A 17124-nucleotide genomic window follows, 5' to 3' on the forward strand; every position below is an offset into this window, starting at 1 on the left:
TTCTCTATAATTGCCTCTTTAAATAGCTTCATACTGATTGTTGCTGCTTATGATAAGAATTCATATAAAACCCTGGGGTATGTATTTCATAGTAAATATATCTGGTGTCACCTTACACAAGGAAACCTTCCACCTCACACACACCTTACTTAAAGGTATCCAGTAACAGTTTCAAGCTACTATTTTTCCAGATTTCCTTTCCTGGTTGGTTTTAAAAGACACTTGGACACTTACATTACTGAGTATGCCCATACAGGATTTTTAAAGATAACAAAGACAGACAGACAGAGATAAGTTAATTGCAAACAAACACTGATAAGTCCAAGAAATCTCTGAAAAATCCTGCTTACTTGTATGGCTAGAGAGATCTGATTCTTTTAACAAGCTAATACAAGACTGTGACTAAAAATGAGGGACCTTTTTCTCTTATTTTTTTCTTTTCTATTTGAAAGTATAATATTCTCTTTAAAAGCAAAATATTACATCACTTATAAATGTATACAGTGTAAATATTTCACATAACCAGAAAATCCACTATTCTTTCTAAAGAAGTCGTGATCTTAACCTATACTCCCCACCGACCTCATTGTCCATAGATCACTACTTACTTAAATATTTGAAATTTCAGTTATTTCATATTTCTTAGATGCTTGCCTTTAAAAGATAAACTTCATACACAATCCATGGCCCACGTTCCTTTACCTCAGCTGAATAAACCTGTGTCTTGGCAGCCTAACTTACACATTTGTTGTCAAACCACTACAGTGCTGCTTATGCTAAAGGCATCAACTGTAATATTATCTGCCCTCTGAAATCTTACACAAGCTTTTCCATGTATTCCTGAATCACATTAGTTTTCAAGTCTTCACCCTTAAATATTTTGTAACATTTCCCTCCAAAACATCTCCTTCCTTATTTCTCAGTCCTTCTGTCTCTTAACTCCCATCACTTCTTTAAATGTTTAGCACCTTCTGCTCTCTTACCTCAACACAGGTTTCATGTTTGTCTGACAACAAGGTGTTCACTCATCTTTCTTCCTTTAAATCATCCTTAAAACTTGCCTTCTCATCTTCTAGCACAGAATTATCCAACAGTAATTGACCAGGAGTGGGCAGAATCCCCTTCACTCACTCATATATGCAAAGTCAAATAATTCGTTCTGAAACCCCACAGACATTTTTAAATGACAGCCAGTAACCTCTGCTTCCTCCAGTAACAAACTTTTCAGAAGAGGGCACAGCAGAGAAGGCAGGCAGGAAAGGAAGAGCTGCACTGCCTTTCAGTAGGAGAGCTGTGAGATACACATGTCAGCTCCACTTACCGGTTCCTATTGCTGGAAATCCAGTCTGAGATTAACGTCGCAGCCTGCTGGTGACAGTGTTTGTTCCCGAAGCTGCAGGCCAACATGATGACTTCCCGACGCAGCTCTCTGGCCAAATTAAAGAAAGCAAGAAGGCTGCTTTAACAAATGTGTTTGAGTGTTTGCAAAAAATACTTCTTATAACAAGTGACAGCAACCAGTAGTTGGGCAACATATCAAAGACAATCTGGCTTTAGAAATCTCAGCGTCAGTTTAATGCCTGCAACAACTAAAGAAAGGTCATGGATCAAAACCAGCCCTCATTTACACTTAGGCACTCTTCCCGACCTCTGTGGACACATAAGTACAAGTTCTTAGAAATCCACAGCAATCAGATATTAAGCTGGGCCTTAGGAAATCATGTTCTCCCAACTTAAGAAAGAAGAATTCATCTTACAACATGTTTGTACTTTCCCTGCAACCCAGAATGGAAAAAAACAGAGGGATGACAGAGCTAAGGAATTACAATTGATTATGCTAAACATTACTAATTTTTAGGAGGGTGCATTTCTATAATTATATTTCTCAAATAATCAATAAAAAGGTAAATATAACAGTACTCATGTTGGTATGATGCTTGAACAAGTGATTTGTTTAAATTGTTTGTTGGCCATCCAAGCTTCAGATACATTGATGCCACTTGTCTTAAAATATACTCCTGAGGAGAAAAAGAAAAGTATATTTAACGTTAAAAATAATTTATTTTACTTGAAACTGAAATACTGCTGACTAGTGAGGTTTGGTCTCTCTTTGGACCCTCAAATAATGTCCAACTCCAAAGACTTAGCAAAGGTACTTGTCCACTTACAATCTTCCTTCACTGCTATAGTAAGAAGCAGTCTCTAGACGAGCTACTTGATTAGATGCCTAGTATAAGACACTTTATTGTTATAAAATCCATGAATTTCAAAAGTTTATCACATGCTACTTTGAACTCACAATGCACAGCTGAAAAATTACAAGGGTGTCAATAGCTTAATTTCTACTTTGTGGCCAATCTTGACTACACCTTACATGTTCACTTTTAAAAGAACTCTGTTTTAATACCCATAACCGTGGTCAAAACATTATGTGAGTACAGTCAATTGACTTCAGAATATGCAACAATGTGGCTGCAAATAAGCTCTGTAAACTTAATGACACTATGCTTTAAGTTTAGGCTCCTGGTGTGCTTAAGGAACAAAACAAGCACAAGATATATTTTAGCAACTTCTACTTTCCACACAGACGACATATTTACATATTCTGACCAGTTTTGAAGAAAACCATTGTCTGTGTATTCAGTGTAATCTTTTTCCAGTGGAAATCACCAATTTGAAAAAGAGAACTAAGATATACAGAACTGCATAGGAGAGCATCTATTTTATTATTACAGATGCATAGGCATGTATATATGTCAACACAAAAGAAGATTCATACTGCAGCTTTCTCTAGCAGATATGTTATTCTGTGACTAAAAAGACTTTTTATTTTCTCTGCTATCACCTCAGCTTTCAAAACTCCCATTAGTAGTGATAAAACATAACCCAGCTGTGAATTTTACTGTTTTTATTTATTAAAATTGTGTTTTCTTTATACAACCAGGTTTAAAAGTGAAATAGCAATGGCAGAATCCCAAGAATTTTTCTTTACAGTTATCAGCAGACTAAATATGCAAATTATTTCAACTGCATTTTACATTAAGGCTCTGGTATAAATATGTAGGCCTTAGCATATGTTTTACAAAAATAATCTTCCATGTCATCAGGTAACTCTGTGTATATGTATGCGGTGTGTGCGTGTGTGTTTATCTATATATCTATATATCTACATTTGTATTAACATCTACATATATACATACAGTCACGTCTAATTTTCTTCTCTCTAAGCGTGGTGTCTATGGTCACATACACACAAACAAATATGCATTTAAGAAGCAAAAAGCATCCTTAGGCATTTCAGGCTTTAAAAAGCTCCTTCATTTGAAGGCTTTACAACATTACATAAAGCTACCGTATGCTGGCTGTTGAAAATATGTAGACTACATAAAATTCATAGTGAATAAAAACCCCAAGAGTTCATAATTGTCACTGGCTGCAGTCAAATCTGTGTACTTCATAAACCATGCTTCATTGTAGCTACAGCTAAATGTTAAAATATTTGCCATGTCTATCTTAATTATCTAGTATGAGCTGTTACTGCTGTCCCTTTGGACACAATTATGAATGGGCTTTTGACTCAACGGTGATCTAATTCTTGTTAATTAAGGTAACTGCATTGAATTCACCATGGATTTTGGGATGAAATAATGACTACAAATCTTTGCTTCAGTTGCATGTATTCTGCTCAGTTGTGCCTACATTTGCTGTTCTTGCTGATCTTGGGCATCCACCTAAATATCACCATGGGGCTCCTCGAAAGAGAAAATCTGGCAATAGAATACTTTGACTCTTCTAAGTGAAATACTTTATTTGTCATAACATTTTACACAAGGGATAATTACCTTTCCTTCTTCTAGTCATATATGCCTCAAACAACAGTTATCACTGTTCAATTGCAAATGAACCAAAGCTTGATAATCGCTATGTTTAAATAAAGAGTAATTAAGATGAAAGTTAATATCCCTAGGTCATTAACAGTATCTCCCTGGGGAACAGTTCAAATCTTGGCAATAAAATGAGAGAATAAGAGGCAAAAGGAAGAAAGGCAGGAAGGACAGACAGACGGAGAGAGTAAGTGGAAGAAAGATAGGAAGAACTGGAGGAAGAAAGAAAGGAAGACTGTATCTCTTACATTGAAGATATTGTAGTTTTCTGTACGGTCCAACAATTTATCTAGAGGATAAAGAGCTCGGCTGGCAGCATGCCAAGGCAGAAAATCCTTTTCCTCTGAAAGGTACCTCATAATCTCCAAAGGAATATTCTGAGGCAAATAACCAGCTCTGCACAATAAAAGAAGTTAGTACTAAATTGGTTTTCAGAAGATGGAGCATAAACAATTTCTTTTTTCTCAAATGAAATTAAAATGAAGAAAAACATAATAAACTCATCACATTTTAATGACATAAAAATCAACCTTATAAAATACCAGCAACTTGCAGTCTCTCCCAACACAGAGAAGCATACTGACTTGATGAAGTAAGGTATGAACACACATGAAAGAAAACCAGACAAGCTATCCCTACTTTAAACTGATTCCTGTGGCTATGAAAGACATGAATGAAAAGTAATTGCCTTTAAGGAAAAGAAATCAAAAAATATCCAAAACAAAAGGAAGGTGGTACACTGTTGATTTGTAAGACAGAAAGCTGTCTGCATAAAATCAACAACCAAAGGCATTTTGCTTGAGAAAACATTTCTACTGACCATCAGCAATTGAAAATAACTGGTGCTGAAGAAAAAGCTTTAGTGTTATTTTCCTCACTCTTTTCTCTCTCCTTTAGAACTTCCTTGTCTTCTATCCACCTTAAGTCACTTTGGAAGGACTTATCCAGTGACATCACTTTGGTTCAGGATGTTCCAGCACTTTGCATACAAATTACAGATTTTTTTTTAGGTGTTTATAAATAAACCAGCTAAAATTTTATCCCATTTTTGCAATCATAAAAGACCTCCCCCTGCATGAGAAAGAGTGTACAGGGGGATACAGGAAGGGTTCTGAAATAATAGCATTACATGTAAAATGCAATACAGACACAAGAATTTGAAAGGTACTTTAAAAAGCAAATACAGAAAATGCCTAGCTTTAGCTTTTGCTCATTTTTTTTTCAGAACAGCACTTTTTTCTTAATTATCCAGACTGCAGAAACAAAGTGCAACCCTGTGGGTGTGAACCTTCCAGAAACAAGTTGTCTATTCTTCTCCTAATGCAGGTGTTTAAATCCAAAAGGAGTAAACCGTCTGCCTAGAGAGGAGATATTGATTCTCTTTTCATTAAATAGTTAAAATCAGCAAGGTAGTTTCCACAAAGTTCAATTTATTAGGCTACAGTATAATATAGCTTCATAGACTAGGTTTTCTCCTTCACTGCACATGTTCCCTTAATTTCCATCAATGTGGAAGAAATGCAAGCATATAGTAAACAAATAATATTACACACATTAGTACAGAAATTAACCATTTCATACACGTTAATATAATTTTTTATCTCTGCTGTAATAACATGTAAAAACTGCCTCACTGCTTGAAATAGTTTGTTTCCTTGCAATGTGCACCACATCTTGCAGACCTTCATTTTTTACACTCTCTGTTGGAAGAATTACACTCTGTTCCCTTCATGTTCTCAGGAAAAAAGTGAGAGAGTTCATGTAACAGATTTCAAAAGTATCTATCCCACCCTCCAGTCTGCTTTATGTCATTTTTGTCCACATTTTATCAGCTCTGTTTTCAACTCTGGTTCCAGCACATACTCAAGCACGAAAAACAAGATCACTTAAGGCGCCCAACTGTGCCAAGTGAGGAACTGAGCAGGTATGAAATGAAAATGGTAAAGCCTCTAGAGTAGGTAGTGGACAAAGTCCAATGCATCTGAAGATAGAAGGCTACTCCATTTTATAGGTCTTGTTTCTGAATCAGTAGAGTATCATTAAGAAGAGTTCTATGTCTTAATACTTTGTAAAGATTTCTAAACATAATTAATGGAGCCAGAAGCGTATTGGACTGAGTGCATTTAAAAATCTTGGAGGTAATGTTAGCAAAGAGGTACACTAGCCTAAAGTGGCATATACATCATAAGTTTCTAACAGAATTTCTGATTATTTTTACTGATAATGTGGTTTACATTAAAAAGTGTGGAGTAAGGAATAAGAGAAATAGCTCTAGGAAACATGCTGCTTAGGGAATAAATAGATTGATGTTTATTATAGCTGCACTAATGGACATTTAAGTTCATGTTTTGAAATTAAATTTACCTACACTAAGTACAGAAAGGAAATCAACACTGCAAAACAAACAGATAATTTCTTTTTAAGCTTAACTTCTCCATAAAGACATGAGTGAAGTCAGAGATTGATCTCTTATTCCTGAGCTCGGAGTTTCCTGGTGAGTTTCAAAATCATGATTCTTGGATGACGATAGTCACCCATCCTCTTCACAACACCTGTTACTCTCATCTCTCACTCACTTCTAACTTCCAAATTTATCAGACTATTCAATTATGTCTGTCTCACCCCATGACTCTCACTTTTCCTACTGTTTCCGTGAGACTACTGCGCAACTTACACGAACAGACTGTGGCAAAGTTAGCTTTTTTTCCTGTTTATTCCTGACCCTCCTTTCCTTTCTGGGTATGACCCTAGAAGAGCTTATGCCCAGTGCCATCAGGATCACCCTCTCAACCCCACATCAACCAATTGGTCCTAAGAGAAGGGATGGGGATGAAGGGAGATGAAGGATTCTTGGGGATGAAGGAAGATTGTTGTCATTATTAAATAAATGACAACAAAACCATCACTTCAGATAATGGTTTAGAGGAAAAGTGGTGATGGCTGCTCAACTGATGTTAAACTCTTCAGTCAGCACATGCTGGGCAGTCCAGATGCTAAGATGAACCTTTGAGAGAACTTTAGCAGAGACATTCCTCAAATCCTTTTACAGTGGCAGTTAAGACAGCAACTTTCCTGAAGAAAACGTAAGTGCTTCAGGAACATTGCCTTGGCAGAATGTTCTTTGTACTTTCCACTATTTTTTATTTCATGGATGCCCACAGAAAATCATGATAGCCCTATTCTTTTACCCTAGTCACTAAGCCACGTTTATGAACTTTTTACTCCAAATACACTGCACTCCTAGACTATTTGGCATTAAATAGCTTCTGTCAAGAGGTAGTACGTACATTTATTGTTTCACCTTTTTCATAAAAAGTGGTATATAATGTGTATGTTATAAATTATTAACTATATACTACAGTTTTCATAACTTGAGGAGTATTTTCATTCAAAAAAAAAATCTAAAAAACCAAAAAGGAAAGATTTTAGTAAGGGTAAGGCCAAAACACTAAGGCTGCTAATTTTTACATTCATAGTTGAGAAAATAGGATATAAAGAAAAACTCTCACCCTAAACTATAAAAGGTATAAACCGAGTATAAGAAGTCCAAAAATTCAGATCACAGATCTAGGACCTGTGAGAAGCATCCCAGGAGGTAACATGACTACCATGACAACCAGGTCAGACAGAACCTCGATAAAGCAGTGTGACTGCATGGTCACAGAATATTAGAGCTATGCTCTAATATTCTGCATCTCACAAAGCACAACAACTGGTTTCTTAAATTCTGTATTTTAGTACAGTCTCACTCTCAGTTTACACTAAAAGCTTGTCCAGTCCTAAGAGAAACTTCAAGACTCCTCTTTCCCAGGGAATACTGCATTCAGCAAGATGCACTGGGCTCACTTGAACAGTGGCAAACCAGACAAACGATGCTGGCATGATTCTAGGATTCTCCTTCACTAACCTCAAAAAACTAGGTTCAAAGATGGTTATATAGGATCTGGTCAGCAAAAGCATTTCTGGAGTAGGACAATAACCAAAATGAGGGAAAAAGGCAGAAGAGAAAATGAGCCTGTTCTACGCCTCTCTGTGAAATCTGTTTGAAAAACACCGATCTGTGGAAATGTTGTACAGAAATGTTTCACAATCATTTTAGCAATAATAAAAAAACTAAAAATATCAACCTTCCTATCAAAAGCAAAACTGTAAAATAATTTCCCTGACACATAATTGCCTAGAAATATTCACTCAAAAGTACTACAGAGTGTAAGTTTAGTACATACTGTACACATGCAGCTTGACTTATTACTCTCTCTTTCAAGAAAGTCGCTGGAAGGTCAATGATAGAAATCCTTATTTTTCTTGTGTCTTTTTAGCCATCAATCATATGGCTATCTTTAAGTCCAGCAAAATTACTATCAGATATTGCCTGTCAAAGTCCAAATGCATAAGTGACAGGGCTAAGAGAGAAGGTTCTTTTCTAGCCTAGCCATCTTGGAGGAAAACTGAAATATTGTCTGTCATTAGGGGAAGAACTGATTATGAGCTATACTGAAACGAGGTGACAAGCATAAATGTCACAGAAATGCTGTGATGTCCAATACTATGTCTAGTCTGAAACAGGCTCAGTTTTTTGTAGGTATGTCTACAGTAGCCAACTGGGAATCTTAGCAAGCATGTATCTCTTCCTTAAAAAAATTACATAGAGGAAGAATCTGGGATAATTTTGGCAAGTATTTTAACAGATAAATTAGTTAATCAAACAGTGTTTGTGGAGAGTTTAGTTCAAGCATGGCTTAAAGAAAAAGGCCATGAAGGCATACAGTTGAGAGAAAAGTAAAAGGTAGTTGTAAAGCAGTTCCAAAAGCAGTTCCCAGGCTTGATTTCTATAAACAATTAGGCTCTCTCATGCATCACTTTATAAACAATAAGGTTCTCAGACAGTCTTCCCATAACAAGCAAAACATCCTCTCTGGGAAAAGATGGCACCCTGGGAACAGATATGGAAGTTTTGGGAACCTTTCATATCACAGTGGGAACGCTAGTTCTGTTTTTAATAAACAACCATAGGTATTGTAAAACAAAAGGAGTGGTTAGAGTTTTCTCTGTTAACCTATCGTGAGCTTGGATTTTGCAATATGCATGAAGTTAATTAACACTGTTATATAAAGTGACTGATCGATCAATAAATCGGAGTTCGATGCATCAATCGGATGGTCGTCTCCCCTTCACTTCAATAAATGTTGAGACATAAACAGTGGCTGAAAGCATACTGATGTTCAGGTAAAAAACTTCTCAAGGGCAAGGTTAAAAAGTTTACAAAATTTCATCTATAGTGCCTGGAATTAAAAGAGCCTTAAGAACTCATCTAGTGTCTTCCTACCCAAAGCAGATTCATACCAGTGCCATTCCTGACAGATTTTTATTTTTTTATATAGACCTCTAGCAATGGATATCCTAGGAACACTACTATTTCAGTACTGTTCTGTCATGAGGAGATAAGAATATCATAGCTCTGCTCTTTTGCCCTGTAAATATTCATAGAAGAGTACCAACAGATCTATTTCATGTTATATATAAAATGATTTGTGGTTTACATATCTTCAGTATAAACTATGAAAAGCAGACATCCCTCTTAACAGTATTTCAGATTAGAGAGTTTTGATCTGACATCATGGGTCATGCAGAAAGCAGCCTAGACTTAAAACAGCCTCTGCAAGCCCTCTCTAATCCAACTTTCCCCATACTGAGTCATTTGAAACACATGACTACAAAAGCAAAATTTAACCAAAAAGATCCCATTTTGATATGCTTCATTGCTTTATCAATTTCTACATAACTGATTAACTCCATCAGTTTACCACCACGTGAATCATTCTGTAGCCACCACAACACACGAGAATGTGTTAGAAACACGGCACCACATGAGTTTTGTCTTGCTATCTTAGTTCCTGATTTCACAGTTGCCTGCCAAACCGAACAGGAGAACAGGAGAACAGGAACGTGGACTGGCAAAAAGATCTGGTTTAGTTATTAGACAGATTACCTCTATATAAACATCCTGGTTCAGCAGGTTTTTCATCCCAAAGGAGACTGCTGATGAACTGTATTGAAAATGTGGTCTATCATTTTTATGGAAGGACAGAGGTGGAAAAAGATTTTCCAGAACTTATATTTAAGTATTATGTGGTTTATTATATCATATCATATAATATCATAAGCACCAGTGCTTAGCAAGGTACTATCCTGCTTACACTGAAGAAGTTGCTACAGTAGCCATTGCTAAAGAGAAAAGTGGTAATGAAGAGAAAAAGAAAGTACTGAACATGGTAGTGGAATATCCCTCACAAATAATTCCCAATAAAAATTTCATGGCAATCCAAAATAATCTTTAAATTACATGAGGTTTTAATGAGTCAGATAAAAGCAGAAGATCTAGATTATATTATGAAACATCAGTGTGTACTCAACGGCATTCTGACCTTGATTTGTTCTTTACACTGAGCCACTGAACTTATGGACAGATCCCAGCACATTCATTTTCCCCTTAGGGACAAAGTACCAAATGGTAGTGTAATTGCCAAGGGAAAATTATTACTCTGTTCTGAATTATTTCTATCATAAATCCAGCAGCAGTCAAACAGACTCTGTCACAAAAACGACAGGGTTGCCGTACAGTGATGAGAGTCCCACATACAAGGGCACCATAAATCCTTTAGTCCCACCACCCAACAAAGACATTATAAGTCATGTGTTTAAATCAAAATTAGAAAATCCAAGCTGGCAGCAAACTGGTCTGCATTACAGAAACAATGGAAATGAGGTGATTTACTTGCTGCTGGTTTAAAACTCACCCTGCCTTGTCTGTTTCTCAGAAATGTGTAAAACATGACTAGCTTTTTGTCTGGGTAATTTTGAAGGGGTAAAATGCAGCTCTTCAGAACACAGATGTGCAACTCAGATTAACATCAGTTCTGTTTCTGTGCATGTGCAATATATGAATAATTAGACTATACTCATTAACTCCTAGAGACAGTTTAAAGCAAGTTAGGATTCTTAACAGTTGATTCATTCTTTTATCTTAACAGTCAAGCGTGTGGAATAGAATAACTCAGAGAAACTTGGCACCAATGAACATCCACATATAACTTTATCTGCCTTTTTCATTTTTTCAGGACCTATCAAGGACTAGTGTCTCTACCAATGTATTCAGGATATTCTTGTCCACAGTACTTTAACAGCAATTCCTTGATAGCTGAGTAAGAACATGTACGTTGAACCTTGACATGTCAAAAAAACTTTGGGCAAGGCAACTCATAGAGCTGGGAAATTAACTCTTGTAGTCACAGACATCCCCTTCAACTCCAGCAGGGCTAGAAGTCAACGATTTAAAAAACTTAAGATGACTGGTACCATGTTCAAACACAGAAGCTGCAGAAAAAATGTTTTATCATAGAAATGGACAATCTGTAAAAAAGGCCCTGTGATCTCCAGTATCAAAGAATAATCTGCCTCATACTTCCCTCCCAGGACTGAGCTGACTTTACATCAGGACCATGTAAGGACTTTATTTTTCTAAGATGCCAAAGTGACTTGATGGAGACATTATGATCTGTACCAGCTATGGACCTCCACATAAACAGGAGAGGAATGCATATCTGCTCTTTGATGAATACAACAGCAATTTTTGGCTTACAAGATCATTTTAAGAACTACATTTAATTAGCATTCAATGTCTCCAACATTAAAAGATTCAGAGAGTAAGACAGTTTGAAGTGAAGCCTGCTTCTTATTATGTTTTCTCACATGCTAAATATTTAAGGACTCTTCAAGTGACATTCAACTCCACACAAGTGCATTTGAAGCATCCTACAAAGAATAGTTCAAATTCAATGCAATTATCGGAGTATTATGTGGCTTAAATTATCTTGCACAGTTTTAGAGTTGCCACATAAGCAAAGACTAATATTAATTTGAATTACTCACCTCCGTTGAAAACAGAAGAAAACCTCAAATTTAAACCCCTCTATGCTTGTAAAAAAATTCCTTCAAATTGTAGTTCACAATCTCTCCTTTCCTCTTCTTCTCCATATGAAAGAAAAATGAATTTAAAAGGAGAAATACAAGAAGAAAAGGAATAATCTAGCTGCTAAAAATTAAGGCTATGCAATAAGGTATGTCATGTTTTTCATCATCATGAAACCATGATTTTTGAGAAGTATGTAATTCACAGGGTTACATTAAGTAAAGAAATTTGAATCTATTTCAGGGGCTAATAGACATCAATTTCAGATGACTCAATTATTATAAATGTTATTTATTTTCTTTCTCGGTGATTTTTGTTGGGAAGGGTAGAATGAAACAGCTCTTCTATTCATTAAGTTGTCAACAGGTGATGATATCTATGAGAGCATGTTTGAGCAGAATCAAAATTGAATTAGTTTATTACTATGCAGAATATTTTTTCAACACTCCCTGTCTGCCTGGTCTAATGTTTATAATTTGCATATCAGTCACCCAAGTGAAATATGTGTTTAAAAGCTAGAAACTTCATATGGACAGCACAGAATTCCGATCCTGAAAACACACACATACAATCCATATTTTGTTTGCCACAATATCTGCAGAATTGGATATTCCTTTTCTAAAAGCAATTCCCAATAAACATATTTATAATAAAAGATTCTCTGAAATTCTCGTAAATCCTCACCTATTCTCTTATCTCCACTTTGCAGAGAGGAAGAAGACACAAACAATTTAAGTTATTTTACTAAGATGACCTAGGAAGACTACAGCAGAAACAGCATCCCAGGTTACCTCAGTCCCTGTGCCTTAGTCATAACACAGTCCTTCCTGTCATTTATTGCTTGATTTCTGGATAGAGGAAAACACACTTCTAGCCAGATAGGAAGGAGCTAATCTATTACAACATTGCAGGAGACAGAGCATACATGAACAAAGACCAGACCTCCTCTAGACAACAATCTTGGTCAACAGCTATAAGCTCAAAAGTAGGATAATTTCTGAGAGGCAATGGTGCAGTCAGATCAAAACAGGAGGCAAAGCAGTGACTAGCCTGTCAGACTTCTTTCTTTATGCTAGTGAGGCATCAGTCTTGTCTTTTATAACTACAAAAGTTGGCTTATGCCTTCATTCATATACCCTTTGCTGATGCTAGGAAAGTCAAGGTATTTAGATCAGCACCTCCAGCTTCTCAGAGTGCCCTGATTTTGCTACCTTAACCAATGTAGCAGAAGGATCTTTTGCTCTGCACATTAGGGAAAAATTTCCACTGTAGGTCTGTCAGACCCATAGAAAGGTAAGTAATCGGGTTCTGGGGTAAGGGGTCAAAAAAGCTGCTTGTGTTGAGAGGACAGCTGAAGGAGGTAGAGACTAGGGCTGATCAGACAGCTGTGGGGAAGAAAAAGGGCTATGTAAATGATATGAAGTCCCAGGGAATGGATGTATGCTTGCTATGAGAAGATTGGGTTCCCAAAGAATGCCACAGGTTTTGAGGCTGTACAAAAACTTCCCCCTACCCCACCCACACATATTCCTCAAGCCAAGCCGTATTTGCAGCTCTTAGCTCTGTTTCCAGTACTTGAAGTTGCAAAGAAGCCTTCAGCAAGCTCCACTCATTAATTCCTCTTCTTCTTTAACCTCAGACTCCAGTGTTTTTTGAAGCATAATTCAGCATAATTCAGCATAATTCAGGTTCAATTAATACTCACAAAACAAATTTCAGATACTGTTCCCTTGCACTCTCACTACACAGCAGCCCCTGGCAGCTGCACTGCAAAACGATACATCCATACCAAGCTGACTCCAGAGACCAGCTTGAACTCTGAGACTAAGACTGTGTGGTAAAAAGAGTTAACACCATTAGCTAAAAATAACTCTGTCACTCCCTTGAAACCAGAGTCAAGTCTTCCTGACAGTTCATTCTGGGTTTGGCTAAGAATAGAGTTAATGTAGCTTACAGGACAAAACAATTACTGCTATAATTAATAAGAAGTACCAGAAATAATTTTGGCAAATTTTGCTGGGATATGACTAGATCAAGACCTTCCGTCTGCACCAAACACTTTGCAGTGAGATCTACGGGATTGGTTTTTAGTACATGCTGAAGAGTCTTCAACTTCTTCCCTGATTCTCAGCAGGTATTTGTATCTGTCAAGACACTCTCACACCAACAGCACCAACACTTTCCTGGAATGTGCTGTACAATTTGCTTTACTGCCTTTAGCTATGTAACAGGATCAGATGCACAAATTACACACATACTACAAAAGCAGAATTGGCTTTTAGTGTGCTTAGTTGCAGGAATTGCTTTGGTTCCTCTTGTTACAAACACATGCAAATGTTAGCTGAAATATGTATGGCCACATAAAGCAGATACCAATGCTGTGATATGTCACAAAACATACGGACTGACATGCAGCATATGGAATGAATTATGGCTACCTTAAAATAATTGAAACTTTCTATTTTCTCTAAAAAAGGCACATCTACTTTGGCCCATTGAGAGAGTATTTATGTCAAAAGAAACCAAACAACTTCTGTTGGAAACCATATGTAAATCAATTGCTAGTGAACCATCACCAAAATTTGCCTGACAGTGAATGAGAGTTACTATGGCATCTGCTGAAATAATTCAGATGAGGCCTCATTTATTAAAACAGTAAATCTATACCACTATTAATCAAGCGTGATACAAAGTATTGATCTATAACTCCCTTAGCTCGTACTCAGAGGCACTAATTAAGGGAGCTGCATAACACATCTTGTTTTCCTCAGAGTTGAACTATTAGAAAATGCAATCAGGAGTAAAGATGAAGGCTAGAGTAGAACTGCAGTTGACTAATTTAAATGGATCCTATATGACTGTTTCTGAATAGCCCAACAAAACAAAGTCAACAACCCTGAATGCGGCTGTTGAAATTTTGAAGCATTTTGAAGTACATTAATTGCAATGAGAATTTCTATCTTTGTCACCTACTTATTATCCAGACCCAGAATTTCACATGGACCCTCAAATGCCTTGACTTCTCCTGGCATTACACTGAACAGAACTTGAAGTAGCACAAACAAGCATAACATGGAACCAATTAGCCCACATATTTTGGAGAACTTAAAATGCTACAAGAAATGAAATCTTAATCTCTCTGAAGGGAAACAGCAAGGAAGATCATTTCAATTCCATAATTTAGTTTTGCAATACATGTATTTCCACCAGACATTTCAAGAATAATTCTGGATTTTTTTATGGAAGTATATGAACTGCAGTCCTAGTGATGAGTTAACTATCATTTTCCAGAAATAAGAACAACTAATCGTTATGTGGGTTGGTGCTGCCTCAGGTAGCTGAATGGATTTTTTTTTTTCCTCAGTGTCAAGATTCCACAGCCAGAAATCAATTTTTTAAGAAACAATAAAATAGGAGGTACTAAAGACATGATTTTACAGATCCAAAAACTATACTTGATTAAGCAAGACTTACTTTTTAAATTAATTTCTCTCTAAAAGCTGATGAGAAAGTGATCTGGAGTCACCATTAGCTTACTTCAGTATTTTACTTCTGGAATCAATCTTAGAGTCAAATGCACCAGCTGTTAAAGATACGTTTATGTGAAGGGAGATAACTTGGATTTATATTTTGAAAACTAGGTTGGCACTGCCTTTTCTCTTGCCCTCAGACACGGGTTTTATAGAGTCAGCAGAACTCACAGCTTGCAAAGAAACAAGCCACAAAGAATTGTTAAACAACAGGAAAACAATCACCATAATTCATCATTTATCTATTTGCACCAGGATCCTGGTTTTGGTCTGATGTAGGAAATTCTGACAGAACACTTATGAAGGCCATCTACAGCATGGAAGTCACTTAGTTCACAGAAAATTCTGAAGGTACACTTTTTCTTGCTGCTAATTTCTGATGCAGCTCTCCGTATTTGTGAAGCCTACAGGGGCTCTTTCATTGAAGAGAGTATAGCTCAACCTGCCCTTAATCTGTGCATGGCAATGGACAGCACTCCAACACAGGCATCCATCCTTGGAGCCTGAGAACAATTACCAACAACACCACTTTGTGCTTTCTCATTCAGTGCTTACAGAACTGGAAACAACAACAGTGATTTTAGATGACAGTAAAAGAGATATTCACAGTCACATCTGATTCAACACTGATTAACATTAAACATTAACCAGACCTATTTCTTTCACATAATACTAGACCAAGGCAATCAGTTTAATGAGAGAAATCTTTTATGAAGATTTAGAGCCCATCAAGGAAGAACCAGGGATGACACAACACTCCTAACATTAAGTGAGTACTTTATCTTATGTGGTTAAGTGGTTTTGAGAGGTCAGGTGTATGTTTCTTTCCATTAACTGTCAGTGCACTACAAGGTGAGAATGTCACATTTACAGGTCTATCTTTGGGATGCCTAAAGTACATTGGGGGGCATCCCACCTCATATACTCACTAACTGACTCCTTATCTTAAGGAAAGAGAAAGACATGAGAAGTTGACAAGGTTATTCACACTTTTATGAAACAGTGAAACTTTTGTTAATTATTGTGATGCTGCTTATTGGAGCTACCAGACTTGCCCTCTGCTCTGTCTAAACTTAGATAAGAACCACAGTTCTGTTTGTCTTCTCATGGCTTCTGGGCTTTTTCAGTCAACGTTTACTAGCATCATTTACTAGAATTAAAAAATTTTTAAATTCTACTGGAACTTCATGCAAACAGAAAGATAAAGAATCTTCAAGAAGAAGGGAAGAGGGAGTGTCAAGGTGCTATTCTATGTTCTGCCAAGGATACAGCTTTTTATACCGTAAGGGTATGTGCATGCACTACAGCCAAGAATTATGCTTAAAAATCTGAAAAACAAACAAATTGTAACTTTCTTTTGTTGTTATTATTCCACTCAAGTCTCCTTGATGAATGTTATATAAACCAAAATACAGCAAGAAGGAAGATGAAGGAATGCATTTCCATATAAAATGGACCCAAAAAAATGCAATTAAAAGCTACAGAGTTTTAAATATTCCTTAGTAGCATCATTTCATTTATGTTGTTGATTTTCAAGAAATCACTGTGCTGGTCAGTAGAAGGATAATAAACATTTCAGAGGAATGAAATCCTGGAATTTTAAAGACACCTTTAAAAAAATAAAACGTGCCATTCCAAAACAATTTATATGAGCACTTTCTTTCATTTTTCTCAAGTTTTAAATATTATTAAATTTTACTATAGAGAAGAGTGGCACTTGTTCCACAAACAAATCAATTAG

General features: G+C 36.5%; 1 protein-coding gene across 1 annotated transcript in view; it reads right to left on the bottom strand.

Moving 5' to 3' along the window:
- TRHDE (thyrotropin releasing hormone degrading enzyme) overlaps positions 1-17124 on the bottom strand; it is a 210402-nt gene that overhangs the window by 27121 nt on the left and 166157 nt on the right. Inside the window, exons 13-15 of the mRNA XM_058022136.1 lie at positions 4133-4280; positions 1921-2018; positions 1322-1429 (exon numbers count right to left, since the gene is read on the bottom strand). Of these exons, the coding sequence (XP_057878119.1) occupies positions 1322-1429; positions 1921-2018; positions 4133-4280 (354 nt within the window). The remainder of the gene's footprint in view (positions 1-1321; positions 1430-1920; positions 2019-4132; positions 4281-17124) is intronic.

Source organism: Melospiza georgiana, chromosome 4, assembly GCF_028018845.1.
Source record: "Melospiza georgiana isolate bMelGeo1 chromosome 4, bMelGeo1.pri, whole genome shotgun sequence".
In the NCBI taxonomy this organism is placed as follows: Eukaryota; Metazoa; Chordata; class Aves; order Passeriformes; family Passerellidae; genus Melospiza; species Melospiza georgiana.